Consider the following 21,386-nt stretch of genomic DNA (forward strand, 5'->3'; position numbering starts at 1 on the left):
GATTTATAAAGGAGGTTAAAATGCAAACCTACTTGAAATTATAATTTTAGCAAATTATTTTACACATATTTAATATCAAGTTTAGTCCATATTTTATTCTGTTAATTTGAAGACTTTATATTCCTATAGGGCTGTCCTTAATGTAAAAAGTCAAATTTATGTAAATAAATTTACACACATTTCTATGGGAGCATAAATTTATTCACTATCTCTGTACTCTTTCCAGACATGACTTACCATGTTACCCACTGAAATGCCTCCTTTTCATGTGAATTCTGCCTAGAATTTTAATTCTACCTTTTAAACAAGTGAAATTAATATGTGTGTGTGTGTATATATATATATATTTTTCAATAGTTGGGTACATCAATATATAGTAACAGTTTTTGTACCTTTCATTTTGTTTATCATTATCTCCTTTCTTTTGGGTTCAAAGTATGTCTTTTGGTAGTTCTTTTGATAATGTTCTATGAGCAGTTAAGATTTTTATTTAATGGATATTTAAGAATAGCTTTTCTTTCTCTCCTTCTTCATTGATTGTTTATATGGATGTAGAATACAAGATGATGATGATTTTAATTCAACATTCTGAAGATGTTATTTTCCCGTCTATGAGAATCTATTATTGCTAATGAATGCTGACAATTTAATTGTCATTTCTTGGGACATTATGTATATAATCTATATTTTTGGTTTTTAGTTATATCTGATGTGTCTGGGTGTGGATTTTTTTTACTGCTTTTCATTCTGTGTTTTTAACCTGAGAAAGACACAGAGAAAGAGAAATAGGAAGAGAGAGAGAGATTGCTTTCTTTTATTCTGTATTTCTAGAATTTTTATTAAATGTGTTTGTTGGAAACTTTCAATTTATCCTCTCTGTCTTTGAAATAATTTTTTGAATATTTAAACATTTGAATATTTAAATCTCAACAATAATTTCCAGGTTTAGAATTTTCACTTTGACTATGCCTAGTTAAGAGTTTACCTCATCTATTGAGATATCTTTATCTTCACTAGTTTTAGTTGTTAATTTTTTCATTCTTACTTTTTGTTTCATTTTTGCCTACTTTGTTACATAATTTTCTTCCTCCTTTATGGAAGTTATTTTATTCTTGATATATTTTAAAGTCCCATTCTAATTGATTTGGATCAAATTAATCTGAGTGTTTAGTGTGTTGCCTACATTTCTAAACATTTAGGTCTATCACGTACTTTGGAATTGTTGTAGGCTGACTTATCTGAAAATTTTATATTTTACTGTCTGATTTCTGTTACTGTGTCATTAGTTTTTTATTTGAAAAGTTTGTGATTATACCAACCCAGTTCCCTAGGCCTTAAATAGAGAAAATTTAAGGGGCCTAATAAATTTCCCAAAGAATTCAAGTTAGAATTCCTGGTTGACAGGTAGTTCTGCTTCATGCATTAATTCGGGGATCCAGACTTCTTGCCTTTAGTAAAGCAGACATCTCTTAAAACCTTGTAGTTGTCTGTATCCAGCTCAGAGATTAGAGACTTACAACGATAACTTGTTACCAGAAGTTTGAAAGTATTTATGTAAAATACATGATTTCTCAAATAATGTATGAATTGTTATTGCAGAAGGTTTACCACAAATGTTCCCTGTTGCTATTTTTAGTTACTATATGAAAATAATCACACTTTCTTCAAAATAGTTGAATACTATTTATTTCTCTATAAAGAGAATAAGGTTTGAATTTATAAAAATAACTTTAATTTGGCATACTTAGTTCGGTTTATATCTGGTTTTATGAAACACACACACATATATACAAACACACGTGCGCATATATATATATATATATATATATATAAATACTTTCAAATTGTTTTTAAGATATGTTGTTGTCTTTTGTAAGAAAATCATCCCGGGGGTGGACATAAACTCTGATATACTTTATGGTGATATTGGAGGACATTCTTAATATTTTTTAGTCCTTTGAGACAATAACTTAAAAAAATTTAAGAAATTACTGGTGTTCTCAGTTATTCATGTGATCTTTTTAGGAAATAATCCTTTTTGTACTCAGTTTTTTTTTTCCTTTTGACATGTGCTACTATCAATTGAAAATTTGACTTTTATAAATAGTTCTCCATTATGGTATTATGAAAACTTCTGGTAACGAGTTACCGTTTTCAATCTGAAATTACTACAAACTTTTTTTAGAATGAGTATCAATCAATCAATATTATTACTGGAAATGGTAGTCTCAGTTTTACATTGAACTGTAGAGTAGTGGTAAATTTGAAGTGCTGGAGATGTGCAGTTTCAAGTCACCGTATACGAGGATTATCAGCATGAAAAGAAGCAGGCCGTACCAACAATAGATGGGAACTTTGGGGCCGCAAAAACAAGCTCTGCTTTTCTGCAGCCATAGACAGAAAAAAGCATGATTTATTCCCATTATTGGACAGTGTCAAAAGTGACTGCCATAAAAAGTGATGAAAACCTCTTGAAAGATGGAAACACTGTTCTGTTGGACAGAGAAAAACAACTATTGTCTTGGATAGAATTCTTTAACTAGGATTATAGTATCTTTGGTCTTTTTTAAAATAAATGACTCACATTCTAATTTCTCTGTTTTATTTCTATTCTTTTTTAAAAGTTAACTACTCTTCAGGACTGGTTATTTTTTACCCCTTCATAGTTAAGGAGCCTATATTCTGTATCTCTATGTTTACAATTATATATTTTTAATAAAATTAAATGTAAAAATTGTGTTAATTTGTAAAACATTGAAGATTCTCTATTAATTTAATAATTGCATTATGACCAGGAGGACTTTCCTCTAATTTTATGTGGGTGCATTTATATATAGATTGCTATTATGAACTAATTCACCATGGAGATGAAGTATTAATATTATATGTATATAATTTTTAAAATTACCCTATAAAATAAATAGCATATATTACTTATGTAAATATTTTTTATTCATGAGGGTTTCTTTTCAGAAATTCTCTTTCATCTATTAAGGTGACTATAAAATTTTTCTATTTATCTATTCATGAGATGTGTTATAATAGTGTATTTCCTTAGATGATCAATCTATGGTTTAATAAAGTTAAGTTATTTGGCCTTGATGGATTGTTACCTTAATGTTGAATTCTATGTATTTTCTTTAGTTTATTAAAAATTGGGATGAGGAGATTCTGTCAAATGCTATGAAATATAAATATGTTTTGAGTGACATAAAGAATTTAATAGTTAAACGTACTGTGTTCTTGGATGGGAGTTGTAAACAAGTCAGACTCAAAATTCTTACTGTTTTTGCTACTTTGAATTCAGCAAAAATGGTACTCATTTTTGTATAAAATAACAAGTACGTTGCAATATAAAGGAATATTTAAAAAGAACAATAAAGTAGAAGAATATTCCTGGGAGATATTAAAATGTATTTGAAGGAATATATTTAAAATATATAGTATTAACTTCCAAAGATACATATTCATCAATGTTACCAAGAAAAGAGGCTAAAAATAGACTAAATTACATGAAGTAGTAAAACAATGGTGAAATTAAGATTATTAATTAATGGGAAGAATAGACAGATTGTTTAATGCCATGGTTATGTTGTAGGGGTTGATATTGGGGAGAAGAAGCAATACTAATTTGGGGATAGGGCAAATATTGCAATTTCTTTCTTTTCTCTTCTCTTCTTTTCTTTCTTTCTTTTTTTTTTTTTTGAGACAAAGTTTCACCTTGTTACCCAGGCTGGAGTGCAATGGTGAAATCTCGGTTCACTGCAACCTCTGCCTCCTGGGTTCAAGTGATTCTCCTGCCTCAGCCTCCCATATAGCTGGGATTACAGGCACACACCACCATGCCCAGCTAATTTTTATATTTTTAGTAGAGATGAGGTTTTTGCCATGTTGGCCAGGCTGCTCTCGAACTCCTGACCTTAGGTGATCTGTCTGCCTTGGCCTCCCAAAGTGCTGGGACTACAGACCAGTTTCTTAACTAAGCCCCAGAAGAGTCACCCTCACAATCAAATGTGAGTTGAATGTTGGAAATTAACATCCATTGTACCTTAGTGGAGAGATCTATTTGGGGAAAAGAGAATTCCCACAGAGTTTCTTTTTGCTTTAAAATGAAACGTAAGGCGAAGTTATAACAAAATGAGGCTTACTTGTAGGATACAAATTAGGATTTTCATGAAAATTTGTAACTGTAATGAAGCCGTAACTTTTAAAAAATGATTTGCTTTCCTATTTCTTTTTTTCTTTATTTCTTAAAAAAAAAGGAGGGGGGATGCATGTGCAGAAGCGCAGGTTTGTTACATAGGTATATTTGTGCCATGGTGGCTTGCTGCATCTATTGACTCACCCTCTAAATTCCCTCCCCTCACCCTGCACCCCACAACAGGCCCCAGTCTGTGATATTCCCCTCCCTGTGTGCATGTGTTCTCAATGTTCAACCCCCACTTGTGAGTGAGAACATGCAGTGCTTGGTTTTCTGTTCCTATGTTAGTTTGCTGAGGATGAGGGCTTCCAGCTTCATCCATGCCCCTGCAAAGGACATGATCTCATTCCTTTTTATGGCTACATAATATTCCATGGTGTGTATACATACCACATTTCTTTTATCCAGTCTATCATTGATGGGCATTTGGTTAGTTTCCATGTCTTCACTATTGTAAATAGTGCTGCAATAAACATATGCATGCATATGTCTTTATAGTAGAATGATTTATATTCCCTTGGGTATATACCGAGTAATGGTATTACTGAGTCAAACGGTATTGCTGGTTCTAGATCCTTGAGGAATCGCTATATGTCTTCCATAATGGTTGAACTAATTTACATTCACACCAACAGTGTAAAAGCATTCCTGTTTCTCCACAACCTCACCAGCAACTATTGTTTCTTGACTTTTTAATAATCGCCATTCTGACTGGCATGAGAAGGTATCTCATTGCGGTTTTGATGTACATTTCTCTGATGATCAGTGCTGTTGAGTTTTTTTTCATATTGACCACATAAATTTCTTCCTTTGAGAAGTGTCTGTTTATGTCCTATGCCCACTTTTTGACGGAGTTGTTTGTCTTTTTCTTGTAAATATGTTTAACTTCCTTGTAAATTCTGGATATTAGACATTTGTCAGATGGGTAAACTGCCAAAATTTTCTCCCATTCTGTAGGTTTCCCATTCACTCTGATGATAGTTTATTTTGCTGTTCAGAAGCTCTTTATATTTATTAGATCCTATTAATCAATTCTGGCTTTTGTTGCCATTGCTTTTGGCATTTTTGTCATGAAGTCTTTGCCAATGCCTATGTCCTGAATGGTATTGTCTAGGTTTTCTTATAGGTTTTTATGGTTTTTGGTTTTACCTTTAAGTCTTTAATCCATCTTGAGTTAATTTTTTTATAAGGTTTGTAAGGAAGGGGTCCAGTTTCAGTTTTCTGCATATGACTACTCAGTTTTCCCAGCATCATTTAATGAATAGGAGATCCTTTCTCCATTGCTTATTTTTGTCAGGTTTGTCAAAGATCAGATGAGTGTAGGTGTGTGATGTTATTTCTGAGGTTTCTGTTCTGATCCACTGGTCTATATGTCTGTTTTGGCATCAGTACCATGCTGTTTTGGTTACTGTAGTCTTGTAGTACAGTTTGAAGTCAGGTAGTGTGATGCCTCCAGCTTTGATCTTTTTGCTTAGGATTGTTTTGGCTATACCAGGTCTTCTTTGATTCCATATGAAATTTAAGATAGTATTTTTTTCTAATTTTGTGAAGAATATCAATGGCAGTCTGATGGGAATAGCATTGAATCTATGAATTACTTTGGGCAGTATGGCTAGTTTCATGATATTGAATCTTCCTATCCATGAGGATGGAATGTTTTCCCATTTGTTTATGTTCTGTCTTATTTCCTTGAGCAGTGGTTCACCTTGAAGAGGTCCTTCATATCCCTTATTAGCTGTATTCCTAGGTATATTATTCTCTTCGTAGCAATTGTGAATGGGAGTTAATTCATGATTTGACTCTTTGCTTGCCTATTGTTGACGTAAAGGAATGCTTGTGAGTTTTGCACATTGATTTTATATTCTGAGACTTTGCTGAAGTTGTTTATCAGTTCAAGAGGTTTTTGGGCTGAGATGGGGTTTTCTAAATGTGAAATCGTGTGATCTACAAACAGAGACAACTTGACTTCCTCCCTTCTTATTTGAATACTCTTTATTTCTTTCCCTTGCCTGATTGCCCTGGCCAGAACTTCCAATACTATGTTGAATAGGTGTGGTGAGAGAGGGCATCCTTGTCTTGTGCTAGTTTTCGAAGGAATGCTTCCAGCTTTTGCCCATTCGATATGATATTGGCTATGAGTTTGTCATAAATAGCTCTTATTATTTTGACATATGTTCCATCAATCCATAGTTTTTTAAGAGTTTTTATCATGAAGGGATGTTGAATTTTACTGAAGGCCTTTTCTGCATCTATTGAAATAATCATGTGGTTTTTGACTTTGGTTCTGTTTATGTGATAGATTACATTTATTGATTTGTGTATGTTGAACCAGGCTTGCATCCCAGGGATGAAGCTGACTTGATCGTGGTGGATAGTTTGTTGATATGCTGCTGGATTCGGTTTGCCAATATTTTATTGAGGATTTTTGCATCAGTGTTCATCAGGGATATTGGCCTGAAGTTTTGTTTGTTTGTTGTGTCTCTTCCTCATTTTGGTATCAGGATGATGTTGGCTTCATAAAATGAGTTATGGAGGAGTTCCTCCTTTTCAGTTGTTTTGAATAATTTTAGAAGGAATGGTCCCAGTTCCTCTTTGTATTTCTGGAAGGGTTCAGCTGTGAATCTGTCTCGTCCTGGGCTTTTTTTGATTGGTAGACTATTAATTACTGCCTCAATTTAAGTGTTTGTTTTTAGTCTTTTCAGGGATTCAACTTCTTCCTGGTTTAGTCTTGGTAGGGTGTATATGTCCAGGAAGTTATCGATTTCTACTAGATTTTCTAGTTTATTTACATAGAGATGCTTATAGTATTCTCCAATGGTGGTTTGTATTTCTGTGGGGTCAGTGGTTATATCCCCTGTATCATTTTTTATTGTGTCCATTTGATTCTTCTCTGTCGTCTTCTTTGTTAGTCTGGCTAGTGATCTATCTATTCTGTTAATTTTTTCAGAAAAACAGCTCCTGGATTCGTTGATTTTTTTGGAATGTTTTTCGTGTCTCTGTTTCCTTCAATTCTTCTCTGATCTTAGTTATTTCTTGTTTTCTGTTAGCTTTTGGATTAGTTTGCTCTTTTCTCTCTAGTGCTTTTAATGTTGATTTTAAGGTGTTAATTCAAGATCTTTCTAGCTTTCTGATGTGGGCATTTAGTACTATAAATTTCCCTCTTAACACTGCTGTAGCTGTGTCCCAGAAATTCTGGTATGTCATCTCTTTGTTCTCATTGGTTTCAAAGAACTTGATTTCTGCCTTAATTTCGTGATTTACCCAGGAGTCATTCAGGAGCATGTTATTCAATTTCCATTTAATTGAGTGGTTTTGAGTGAGTTTCTTAATCCTGAGTTCTAATTTGATTGCAGTTTGATCTGAGAGACTATTTGTTATGATTTCAGTTCTGCATTTGCTGAGGAGTGTTTTACTTCCAATTATGTGGTTGATTTTAGAATAAGTGCCAAGTGGCACTGAGAAGAATATATATTCTGTTGTTTTGGGGTGGTGAGTTCTTTGGATGTCTATTAGTTCCACTTGATCCAGAACTGAGTTCAAGTCCTAAATATCCTTGTTAATTTTCTGTCTTGTTCATCTATCTAGTACTGACAGTGGTAAGTTTTCTGCTATTATTGTGTGGGAGTCTATGTGTCTTTGTAGGTGTCTGAGAGCTTGTTTTATGAATCTGCGTCCTCCTGTATTGGCTGCATATATATATTCAGAATAGTTATCTCTTCTTGTTGAATTGTTGCCTTTACCATTATGTAATACCCTTCTTTGTCTTTTTTGATCTTTTTTGGTTTAAAGTCTGTTTTATCAGAGATTAGGATTGCGATCCCTGCTTTTTCTTTTTTCTTTCCTTTTCTTTCTTTTTTTTTGTTTTGTTTTTTTTTTTTTTTTTTGCTTTCCATTTGCTTGGTAAACTTTCCTCCATCCCTTTATTTAACCAAGTCGCCAGTCTGTCTTTTAATTGGGGCATTTAGCCCATTTACATGTAAGGTTAGTATCGTTATGTATGAATTTGATACTCTCGTCATGATGCTATTTGGTTATTTTGCACACTAGTTGATGCAGTTTCTTCACAGTGTCATTGGTCTTTATATTTTGGTGTGTTTTTTGCAGTGACTGGTACCAGTTTTTCCTTTCCATATTTAGTGCTTCTTTCAGGAGTTCTCACAGGGCAGACCTGGTGGTAACGAAATCCCTGAGCTTTTGTTTGTCTGTAAAGGATTTTATTTCTCCTTTGCTTAAGAAACGTAGTTTGACTGGATATGAAGTTCTTGATCGAAAATTCTTTTCTTTAAGAATGTTGAATATAGGCCCACCACTCTCTTCTTGCTTGTAGGGTTTCTGCCGAGAAGTCTACTGTCAGTCTGATGGGCTTCCCTTTGTAGGTGACCTGGCATTTCTCTCTGGCTGCCCTTAACAGTTTTTTCATCATTTTGACCTTGGAGAATCTGATAATTATATGTCTTGCGGATTATCTTCTTGTGGAGTATCTTAATGGTGTTCTCTATATTTTCTGAATTTCCATGTGGGTCTGTCTTGCTAGGTTGAAGAAGTTCTCCTGGATAATATCCTGAAGTGTGTTTTCCAGCTCATTTCCATTCTCCCTGTCACATTCAGTCATAGGTTTGGTCTTTTTATGAAATCGCATTTTGTTTTGGAGGCTTCGTTCATTCTTTTTCATTCTTTTTGCTCTATTCTTGTCTGCATGTCTTATTTCAGTAAGATGGTCTTCAGACTCTGATAACTTTTCTTCCGCTTGGTCAATTTGGCTGCTGATACTTGTGTGTGCTTCACATAGTTCTTGTGCTGTGTTTTTCAGCCCCATCAGGTTGTTTTATGTTTAAGGTACATAAACTGGTTCTGTAGTTAGCAGTTCCTCTATCCTTTTATCAAGGTTCTTAGCTTCTTTGCATTGGGTTAGAACATGCTCTTTTAGCTCATCAAAGTTTTTTTATTACCCATCTCCTGAAGCGCTAGTTCTGTCAGTTTATCCATCTTATCCTCCATCCAGTTCTGTGCCCTTGACGGAGAGATGCTCTAATCATTTGGTTCAGAAGAGACACTCTGGCCTTTTGGTTTTCAGCATTTTTGCATTGATTCTCAACTTCGTGAATTTGTGTAGTTTTGGTCTTTGAGGCTGCTGACCCTTGGATGGGTTTTTTGATGGGGGCCCTCTTGTTGTTATTATTGTTGATGATTATGCTCTTGTTGTCCCTTTCTGTTTGTTTTGTTTTCTTTCAGTAGTCAGGTCCCTCTTCTGTAGGGCTATTGCAGTTTGCTGGGGGTTCACTTCATGCCTGACTCATCTCATTTGCTCCCCTGCCTGGAGATACCACTCAAGGAGTCTGGAGAGCAGCAAAGATGGGTGCCTTCTCCTTCTTTTGGCACCTCTGACCTTGAGGGTCACCAACCTGATATCAGTAGGATCACTCCTGTATAGGGTATCTGACAACCCAGTTGGGTGGCATGGGGAGCAGGACTCGTTTAATGAAGCACTTTGTACCTTGGTGGAGAAGGTATGTTTTGCTGGAGGGAAACCCACTAGTCTGGGCTGCCTGGATTCCTCAGAACTACCAAGAGGAAAGGTTAAGTCTGCTGGTCTGCAGAGACTGTGGCCACCTCTTCCCCTAGGGGCTCAGGCCCAGGGAGATCCAAATTCTATCCCTGATCCTCTGGCTGGAGTCATTGGAGATCCTGCAGGGAAGTCCTGCCCACTGAGGAAGGATGGGTCCGGGTTAGACCTTAAGAGGCATTCTGGCTGCAGATTGCCACAGCCGGTGTGTTGGGCTGTGGGGACAAGTCTTGGGACCAAGCAGTCCAGCCTCCCTGACTCTAGCAGGGGAAAAAGCAGCCTGGAGCTGTAGAAATGAGTGCTGCCCTTCCCCCATCCAGGGAGCTTAGTGTGGCAGGCAGTTGCCAGTCCCAGTGCTGGTTGCTGCCCCTCCGTCAAGGAGCTCAAAGGGCTTAGACAGCAGGCAGCTGCAGATGGTGCTGGTCGCCCCTCCCTACAGGAGTTTGGTAGGCTTAAGCAGATTCCAGCTGAGAGGCTGTAAGAATCTGCAGATTCCAGGGTTGGGAGGCTAGGCCCTGGTGGCATGGTTTCATGAGTGGGATCTGTTGATCCATCGGTTGCTCAGTTCCACAGAAAAAGCACAGTTTCCCTGGCTGGGTAGCATGCTCACTCACCACCTCACTTGGCTGGAGGAAAGGGACTCCCCTTCCCCTTGTGGCTCTCAGGTAGGCGGCCGCACCCCTCGGCTCTTCCTTCTTTCCGTGGGCCATGCTAGCCTTCTAGTCAATTTTGATGAGATAACCTGGATACCTTGGTTGCCATTGAAGGATTCACATGCTGTCTTTTTTTTTTTTTTTTTTTTTTTGATAGGAGCCTCCAAAGGCCACTGCGTCTAGTTGGCCATCTTGGCCCCACCCCAAAACAGCAACTTTTGAAGAATAAAAGCAAAAGAGAAACATTACTAAAATGTTAAAGGATTACATTTACAGCCAAAATGTATTTTGTTTTGTGTGTGTGTGTGTGTTTTCATTAAGAAGGCATTGTGTTGGTATGAAATATGGGTTCTGGTCAATCAAAGGGAAATTCTAGATTATTTGTAATATCATGTAATAACTTAGAGCAGGAATTGGCAGATCATAGCCTGATTACCAACCCCAACCCATTTTTGTAAATAAAGTGTTTTGGAATACAGCCAAATTCATTCATTTACATATTGTCTGTGTCTGCTTTCAAGCTATAGTAGCAGGGTTGAGTAGCTGTGTCAGACACCATATGGCCTATAAAGCTTAAAATATTTACTATCTAGTCATTTACAGATAATATTTGCATACCTCTGCCCTATAGGCAAATTAATGCATATCTGGAAAATACAAAGTTATCAAACTTATTTTTTAGCCGTATATTAGTGGGTAGCATTTTTGTAATTAAACGTAGAATAAAACCTCTACTGGAAATATTTTCCTCAAAAGGTAACCATCTTTTTATTCAGTCATTTATCTTTTTTTAAAAAAAAAAAAAATTATTTCTTTATTTTGAGGCAGAGTCTCGCTCTGCTGTCCAGGCTGGAGTGCAGTGGCAATCTCGGCTCGCTGCAACCTCCACCTCCCGGGTTCAATCAATTCTCCTGCCTCAGCCTCTGAGTAGCTGAGACTACAGGCACGTGCCGCCAGGCTCAGTCATTTACCAAAGCATCTATGCTAAGGAATATACATTCAAAAGCATTCAATAGAGGATTTCATATTGTTTTGTCTTAGGAAAGAATTTGGTTTTTATTAAAATGCAGAAATATCAGAGAGGAGATTATGTTAGTAAAAAATGTAGGGATGTGTCTGTGGTACGTGTGCGTGTGTGTGTGTGTATTTTCATAAAGGAGTGTTAGGTGCTTGCTACTGACTTGTAACCAAAGTAAGGTTTGGCTGTATGCCACCTGAAAAGACAAACACATAAGAAGTAAGGTTTCATGGAAGAAAGCAGATTTATTCAAGTGTTGACATCTTGGGAGATGGCCAGACTCAAGCCTCAAAAAGCCATCTTAAATTCTCAGACTGCATAAGGGGATTTTCAGGGGGAAGGTTGCATGGAAACTGTACAGGAGTGTACATGATGCAGGTCTGCTTCTTGTTTTCCACTGGCTAATTTAAGTAACAGACTATCCAGAGGCCTAGTTGGCATCATCTCAGTAGGGGTCAGGTTAGGGATTAACTGCACAACTGTTTCATCTTGAAAGGGAGAAAATTGAAGCTGCTATCTCTACCTCATGTCTGGATTGTTGTAAGATTAGCCTTTGGACATTTCAAGCAAACAGGCAGTTAGATATATGGGTATCAGGAAACAAACAAGGGAGGGATTATCTTTAGAGTAAGCTAGCAAACTGGCTATACTGGTTACATTAGGAGACATTTCTCAAGGACTCTTTAATACTAGTTAATTCTCTCATTTTGCATTTTGATTAATTACGATGACAGACACTAAAAATGTATTTGTGATTTGTTTAACTTCTATTTCTTTTTCAACTTTTATTTTAGATTTAAGGGATACATGTACAGGTTTGTTTCATGGGTATATTATGTGAAACTAAGGTTTGTGATATAAATGATTCCATCACCCAGGTAGTGAGCATAGTACTCAGTAGTTAGTTTTTCAACCCTTATCCCCAACCCCACTCCTTCCTCCAGTAGTCTTCAGTGTCTATTGTTGCCATCTTTATATACATGAGTACCTAAGATTGAACTCCCAATTATAAGTGAGGACATACTTATAAGTATGGTTTTCTGTTTCTGCATTAATTTATTTGGGATAATGGCTTGCTGACTTCTCTGTGTTGCAGCAAAGAACATTATTTCTTTCTCTTTTTTGTGGCTGCATAGTATTCCATGATACATATATACCATATCTTCTTTATCTGCTACACAGTTGGTGGGCACCTAGGTTGATTCAATGTGTTTGATACTGTGAATAATGCTGTGATGAACTTACAAGTGTATGTCTTTTTGGTAGAGTGATTGATTAAAAAAAAAAAATTACCCAGTAATGGGATTGTTGGAGCAAATGGTAGTTTTGTTTTAAGTTCTTTGAGAAACTTACAAACTGCTTTCCACAGTGGCTGAACCAATTTACATTCCCACAACAGTATATAAGTTTTCCCTTTTCTCTGCAGCCTCACCCAGCATCAGTTTGTTTTTTTTTTTTTTTTTTTTTCTTTTTTGGAGACAGGGTCTCATTCTGTCACCCAGGCTGGAGTGCATTGGCATGATCACAGCTCACAGTAGCCTTGACATCCCCGACTCTGGGCTCAGATGAGCCTCTCATCTCAGCCTTCATGGTAACTGGAACTACAAGTGTGTGCCACCTGCCCAACTAATTGTGTAATATAATTTATATATACACACACACACACTTTTTTTTTTTAAGAAACTGGGTTTTGTCGTGTTGCCCAGGCTTGTCTCAAACTCTTGGGCTTAAGCAATCTGTCCCCGTCGGCCTCTCAAATACTGGGATTACAGGCATGAGCCACCACTGGACTTGTTGTTTTTTGCCTTTTTAATAATAGCCCTTCTGACTGATTTCAAATGGTATCTCGTTATTGTTTTGATTTGCATGTCTCTCATGATTAGTGATGTGGAACATTTTTCATATGTTTGTTGGCTACTTATATGTCTTTTGAGAAGTATCTGTTAGTATATTTGCCCACTTTATTTATTTATACTTGTTGAATTGTTTTAGTTCTTTACAGATTCTGAATATTAGACCTTTTTCAGATACCTAGTTTGCAAATATACTCTCCCATTCTGTAGGTTGTGTGTTTGCCCTATTGATAATTTCTTTTTGCTGTCTAGAAGCTCTTTAGTTTAATTAGGCCTCACTTGTCAATTTTTGTTTTTGTTGCAATTGCTTTTGAGGACTTAGTCATAAATTCTTTCTCAAGCCCAGTATTCAGAATAGTATTTGTTTAGGTTTCCTTCTAGAATTGTTGTAGTTTGAGGTCTTATATAAATGCATTTGTTGAAAAAAGTGTGAGTTAGTGGTTTATATTCTTTGTGTAAAAGTATACACAGCATCAAATTATAAATAAAATTTAAATTATATTTTACTTAGAAATGATAAAAAAGGATTTTCTGTGAACCATAGACTAAATTTCCAGTAGGTTCTCATTTTTTCTCCCTACATCTATATTATATTGTACTTTTAGCAATCCTAGATATCTGTTTGTTAAGGTGTGATGGAGGTATAATATTTACTGCGTACCCACTACATCCTGAGAAACCATGAATTGCCATTAACTATCACAGTCTCTGCCAAACAATACACAAGTCCTTGGAACACAGTATTATTTATAATTGTGCTGTTGCTTATATGAAGGGATGTACACTCACAAAGAGGCCATAAGTATATATATACTTTGTATACTTAGCTTGTTATGAAATATGTTTAAAATGGGTGTTCTTTGAAATTTTCCCAAAATTGATAATCTTGAATAAGAGTCTTTTAATGAAGATATTTCTAAAATAAGGAATGTATCTTACCTGCTTAAGGTATAAATTAGAACCTTTGTTTTCAACCAAAATAATAGTTATATTCAAATTATGAAGCATGTTTATGCATAGGAGTTTTATGTTTTTGTTTTTGGCATGGGTCTTCAGTAATGCCTCCTACAAACTCATCATTATTGTATATTGTCATTACCTTATTTTTGTACTTCTCTCTCTCTGTGTCCTCTCCACCACCCAATCTGTCTTATTTTTGCCCTTTAAAGAACTTAATTTATGCTGAATGGTTAATATTTTATCATTATGTTTATTTATATTTGAACTTTCTTATATAGTATACTTGATTAAACTTTCCTGTAAAATGTCACTATATTTTCCCATTTTATACCCCTTGTCTTTTAAGATAAACAGATAGAGAGATAAAAAGATTGATATTCAACACATTAATTCTAGTTCATCAAAAGTAAGAATTTGGAAAAATTATTTACCATTACATATTTAAATGATTTTTCAGAATTTTACTGTGGACATTATTATCTGCTTCTTGAGGAGTATCAGTCTACTTCATGCTCTTCACTATTCGAATGGGGTCTTGTTCTCCAAGCAGAAGAGCTCCTTCATTCCTTCATTCATCCCTATCTCCCTCCCTTCCTCCCTCCTCTCCTCTCCTCCCTCACTCCCTCCTTTCCCTTCCTTCCTTCCTCCCTCCCTCTCTCCCTCCCTTCCTCCCTCCTCTCCTCTCCTCCCTCACTCCCTCCTTTCCCTTCCTTCCTTCCTCCCTCCCTCTCTCCCTCCCTCCTTCCCTTCCCTTCTCTTCCCTTCATTTCCTTCCTTCCTCCCTCCTTCCCTCCCTCCCTTCCTTCCTCCCTACCTCTCTCCCTCTCTCCCTTCCTTAATGTCTCCCTTTTTCTTTCCTCTCTCCCTTCACCTACTTCATTCCCTCCCTTCACCTCCTCCCTTCCCTCCCTCCATCCTTCCTTCTCCCTTCCTTTCCCTTCCCTTCCCTTCTCTTCCCTTCCCTTCCCTTCCCCTTCCCTTTCCCTTCCCCTTCCACTTCCCCTTCCCCTTCCCTTTTCCCTTTCTGTTATGGTATAAATATGCAAAACTTGTTTGGAGGAAATGTTGAAAATTATTGCTTAATACATCTCTTCTTCCATTAAAGTTCTTTCTGTATATGTATACTTGACATTCTTAGGAAAGGACTGTGATGTTGAAACATAAATTAGCAATGCTTGCAGAATTTAATGATCTGCCTGTGAATGCAAAATATATCATGTAATAATTCTGTACCTACTAATGAAACATTGAAGAATTCAGCATTGCACGTGGAATGTTTCTTTAAATGAATATTACTTCAAAGGGATGATGATCAAAGTATTTAAGAATTCCTAAAGGATCAGAAATTCTTTTTTGAGATAATTTTCCTTAACATAACAATGCATGTTTATTTATTTGCTGTCTGATGGCCATGGAGTAGTGGTATTTTATGAAAAAAGTCTTAATTTTGCTGTGACAGCCTCTTTTCCCAGAAGATTAGCATATCAAGGTTTGTCTTCTATATATATGTAAGCTAGATAACAGTGTTAATTCTAATTGAAATGGTTCCTTTAGTAGATTTAATGAATGCTCCACAGACAAGTAGATTAAACTGAAAATTATTGACACAAGTTTTATCATTGCAGAAGAAAATAATCACCAAAATCATTGTCTCCTCTTGATCAAATTTAACTCCCTTGTCATAGAAAATTGTAAATTGAAGTTAGGAGTAAAGGCCTGTGTGGAAAAAGAAGTAACATTATACAATAAAGTATTGTAGAAGAAAATCTTACTAGTTTATGAAACCGTATACTGAAAGAAAAAGCAAGGAAAATAGATATTCAATTGGTAAAATCAGTATAAGGTAACAACTTAAAATGATTTTGTCCAGCTGTCATTAAGTAGGGCCTGTAAGCAGTAGGGAAACTTTACCCCAGAAACATATGCGTGTGTGTTTTCTTTTCCAGAAAGATCCAGGAGTGTTTGGGCTACAGCCAGTTTCATTTCTTAATACAGGAAAATTATGAGGCTGTATCCAGACTGTCTTTTCAATGTCAAACTAAATATGCTTTTAGAATAAAAGAATAAGTGTTGTTAGGGAAAAAACCCATTAAAACTACTCCCATCTCCAATTTTAGTGTTAAAAAGAATATATATACATAATTAATTAAAATAAATTATGTTTGGGAAAGGCCTTGAGCTCACAATGATAATCAAAAGGGACACATTAAAATACAAATACAACAGAATGGAAGGGGAACGGGAGAGGAGTGGACACTCCTGGTGAGGCCAGTGCTGGAGAGCGTGATTCCTCATCCGGAAGACGCAGTTCCCCACATACTTGGCAAGGCTCCCAGCCTCTGAGACCATTATCAAGTTCACTGGGCTCACAGAAACAGATAATTTATTTAAAAATTAGACACAAAAACTTCACTAATAGCTGACGATCTCTGGGTAGTGACTTTTTTTAATTACGAGAAAACATTTAAGGAAAATCAGTGCTTTTACATTCCATTTCAGAATTGCTTAGGCTGTTTGTTTATTGTCTTTCCTTGTTTACTTGCACTATTTGGCTAACCTCTTCCATTGTTCATTCTTCCTGAAAAAACAAAAAACAAACAAACAAAAAAAACCCAACAGCTTCATTAATCTTAAAATATAAAAAGAAAATCCCAAAGTGGAATGAAACATTAAAGATATGTGTCTTACTAAAGCAGCTTGCTGTAGGTGTTGGCTACGTTTTTTGTTTGAAACTTTGTATATTTAGATATTTATGTAGAAGTTAAATTCTACAAGCTTCTGGTAATGACTTTAAACAATTAATGTATCTTCCAACAATAAAATCAACACTTCTGATTTTGAATGAAAAAGATCTGGATTTTGGCAATGATTCAAAGCTTTTTCTCTGAATTTCAAAATTTTCAACAGAATCTCCACTTTAAATTCCCCCCCGCCACTCTGTTAGACTTAACTATAATAATGTCAATGTTCCAATTTCAGAGACAAAGTAAATTAAGTATAAAAGTTCTAACAAGAAATAGTTTTTTACACTATAAAGTATTTATTTACTTTAAAATAAAATGCGTACAATTCAGTTAAAATCAAGAGACAAAATGTGACTTATTTATAATAGCTCTATTAAATATAATGACATAAAATAAACTGTACTTTAAAGTGTGCAACTTGGTGAGTTTTAACGTATGTCTACAGCCATGAACCCATTGTCACAATGAAGACAATAAGCATATCTATCACTCCCAAATTTCTTGTTATGCACCTATGTAATTCCTCTCTCCTTTCCTTTACTACAGCCAATAACTATGGCTCTATACACTTGTCTCTTTATGTTGGTGAACATTTTCTAGAATTGTCAGAGGCATCTACAGTATCCACTCTTTTGCCTATTCTTTAATTCAATGTGATTATTTTGCCAATTATTCATGTAACTGGATGTATCAGTAGTTCATTACTTTTAATGCTGAGTAGTAGAACATTGTTTGGATATACCACTAGTTGTTTTATCTATTCATTTGCTGATGGAAATTTTGGTAGTATCTTGTTTGTGGCTGTTACAAATAAGTTTGTTAAGAACATTTATGGAGGGGCAGAGCAAGATGGCCCAACATCCATCTCCAATCATCCCACCACCACAAGGTCACCAATTTGACAACTATCTACCGAAAATAAGCACCTTCATAAGTACCAAAAATCAGGTGAGCATTCACAGTACCTAGACTTAATTTCATATCACTGAAAGAGGCACTGGAAGAAGGTAGGATTTAGTCTTGATTTACTGATGGCACTCCACTTCCATTCCCTGGAAGTGGCTGTGTGGTTCAGAGTGAGAATCTGTGTGCCTGGGAGAGGGACAGTGCAGCAACTGTGAGACATTGCACTGAACTCAGTAGTCCTTTGTAGTAGCAGAAAGCAAAACCAGGCTGAACACAGCTGATGTCAACCCTCAGAAGGAGTATTTAAATCAGCCTCAGCCAGAAGGGAATTGTCCATCCCGTCAGTCAAAAAATTGAGTTCTGGCAAGTCTCACCACCACATGCTAAAGTGCTTGGGGGCCCTAAATAAATGGGAAAGGCAGTCTAGGCCCCAATGACTGAAACTTCTAGGTGAATCTAGGGCTGAACTGAACTCACAGCCAGTGGACTTATGGGGCAAGTGACCTACTCAGACAGCATTTAGGTTAGTGAAGGGAATGCTTATGCTGCTAGATGTATTGGGCTCTATTGTATGTTGTTTCTTTTCTCTTGCTGCCTTTAGGATCCTTTGTCCTTGATCTTTGGGAGTTCAGTTATTAAATGCCTTTAGGTAGTTGTCTTTGGGTTAAATCTGCTTGGTGTTCTATAACCTTATTGTATTTGGATATGGACATCTTTTTCTAGGTTGCGGATGTTCTTTGTTGTTATCCCTTTGAATAATCTTTCTTTTTATTATTATACTTTAAGTTCTAGGGTACATTTGCACAACGTGCAGGTTTGTTACATATGTATACATGTGTCGTGTTGGTGTGCTGCACCCATTAACTCGTCAATTACATTAGGTATATCTCATATGCCTATCTTTTTCTCTACCTCGTCTTTAAGGCAAATAACTCTTAGATTTATTCTTCTGAGGCTATTTTCTAGATCCTGTAGGCATGCTTTACTGTTTTTTATTCTTTGTTTGTCTCCTCTGTGTATTTTCAAATAGCCTACCTTCAAGCTCACTGATCCTTCTTCTGCTTGATCAAGTCTGCTACTGAAAGACTCTGATGCATTCTTCATATGTCCATCACATTTTTCAGCTCCAAAATTTCTGCTTAATTCTTTTAAATTACTTCAATCTACTTGCTAAATTTACCTGATAGAATTCTGAATTTCTTGTCTATCTTTTTCTGTCTCTCATTTATTTTGGGGTCTTTATTTACATGCATTTTTACTGCTTTATGTTCTTTCAGAGTTTACTCATGCTCCGATCATTTTTCTTAGTGTTGATACAAGACTTTTCTAATCTTCTGGGTGCTTCTTTCTGTGGCCTTGGGTAATTTTCTCACATATATGTGCTAATCATCACTTGGTCAAGTATTTGAGGAGGCCCTCTACAAATTCAGTTTTTTTCTTTTGCCATCACTTTCCTCTCTAGTAATCTATCTCCTGTGAACTCTTTCAGCTCACGGCTGGAGCTGTGACTCCAGCTATGTTTTCTCAACACAAAAAGACTCTCTGTCTCTACCTTGCTTCCCCCTCACTGTGTTGTACCCTGGACACTTTCTTTAGGCATAAGTTGGAGCCATATTGAGGTTGACTTCACTTTATTCCTTTCTCTTGGGGATTATATGTTTTTCTCCTTTTTTAGTTGTTTCATCAGTACATATATATTTATTCTCTGGTATACCCCTGTGGCCAGATGTCCTGATAGAACAGATTTAATTTATCAGCTTTTCAATAAACTAGAGAACATGTATATACACATAGTATATATGTATGTGTTATGTATATATAAAACCATATGCATAATTATTATATTTTTGCTTTTCTTTGTAAGTTTGCATCTATTATGATTAGTATGTGATATTTGTATATAGGTGTCATCATTTGAATCATTGGTCCCAGTTTTTCATTTCTCCTTGTATTCGTGCTTTTTCCCATATAATTTTGAAGTTCTTTCCACTAAAGCACAAGTGCTTTTCCGGATTCCTTGACTTTGACCTTAGCAATAAGGTTTGTTTGGGCCAATGGAACATGAGTCTAAGTTGCAGTCTGCCAGTTCTGAGCCTATGCCTCCAGCCTATGCCTAGCTTGTTTTTGCTTGCTCTGTTATACCTCTATCAATACCACGAGGCTTTCCTAGTGTTTTCTGGTGCAGACTGAGCCCCAACTGCAGTGAATATCGAAGCCAGCCAAGATCCACAGACCGAAGCAGTTTCCTGCCATGTGCAGGCTTGGTTAGATGACCTCAGCGAATCCCCAGAATAAATGATAGAGATGAAAATTATGTTGATTCACTGACAATAAGATGAATAATGCATGCAGAAATTTCATAGATCAGGTCACTGTAGCGAAATAATAGGATAACATGTCATGTAGCTCTGGACAAGTAAGAAAAATAGTATTTCTGGGCAGTCCATTTTACAAAATACTGAAGTGGACCTGCAGATTACCTAAGTCTGTTGGAGCATAGATGAAGAGTCAAGAAAATGCAAGATGGAGAGACAGAGCTATAGCAATGCTAACAATAATAGAACACTAAGAATTGTAGTTTTATGGTCAGCAATAGGGGTCATGATGTGATAAATGCTATTATCCAGACTACAGCACAGTCTCTGTGAGTTAATCAAAAAAGGTTTCATAGGAAGAGATTCCTACTGGTCCAGTACAATAACTTCTCCTAGCCATTTGGATAAAAATTTACTTGCTGAAGGGGATCTCAAAATATAGACCCACCTTTAGGTTTATTTTTTAAATTTGTTTTTGTATCATTTGCATATATTCCCCTTAAGAGTCTGTTCTTAACCCATTTATTATGCCTAATGATCCATTATTGGAATGCTAAGCTTGTGGGAGTTATTTATATCCTACTGCTCAAAGTCATTGCTAGGGTTTAATTTAAAAAAAAAGGCAACATCTGGCATAAATGGGTTAAATCATTGTTGATGAAGTGTTTTCTTCATTTTAATAAATTACTACTTATTAAAAACATTCAGCATAGATATCTAAATATTGTGGCTCCTATATTACTCTTAGAATGAAACGACTTGCAGCCAGAGTGGCCAAACAGGTAAGTGACACTACTTTCTCATAATTCATCAACAAATTTAAATATACTGAAAATCTGTTCTGTCCGCTTGATCACTATTAATTTCATAGGCCAAACTTGGACTGTATAGCCTAACAAGTCCACATTTGTGCCCTAATTATTCATTTTCCAGGGAGCAGCTGGTCATTTCTTTTTCTTTTGCTTCATTTTATCTTTAAACTAATATCCAAACTCAGGGTCATGGCTTGGGATGACCTCTTCTCCTTCCAGGATCTAGCCCTTGCCTACCGCTACACCTTCATCTCCGACATTGGCCTCACTTCCTGTAACTACACTGTTACTCACATCACTCATTGTTTAGAACTCTCGAAATTTCTTCCTTTAGGGTCTTTGCATTTGTTGCTTCCTCTGT

General features: G+C 36.1%; 1 protein-coding gene across 2 annotated transcripts in view; it reads left to right on the forward strand.

Moving 5' to 3' along the window:
- Positions 1 to 21,386, forward strand: part of LOC105532500 (ephrin type-A receptor 6-like) — a 467,689-nt gene that overhangs the window by 188,292 nt on the left and 258,011 nt on the right. Inside the window, exon 4 of one of the 2 annotated variants that reach the window (XM_011970679.1) lies at positions 10,575 to 10,692. The exons of the other annotated variant lie outside the window; for it this stretch is intronic. Coding sequence (XP_011826069.1) covers positions 10,575 to 10,600 — 26 coding nt within the window. The 3' untranslated portion in view covers positions 10,601 to 10,692. Of the gene's footprint in view, positions 1 to 10,574; positions 10,693 to 21,386 lie in introns of those variants that run through there. 2 annotated transcript variants of the gene reach the window in all.

The sequence above is a fragment of the Mandrillus leucophaeus genome, unplaced genomic scaffold (assembly GCF_000951045.1).
Source record: "Mandrillus leucophaeus isolate KB7577 unplaced genomic scaffold, Mleu.le_1.0 Scaffold963, whole genome shotgun sequence".
Lineage (NCBI taxonomy): Eukaryota > Metazoa > Chordata > Mammalia > Primates > Cercopithecidae > Mandrillus > Mandrillus leucophaeus.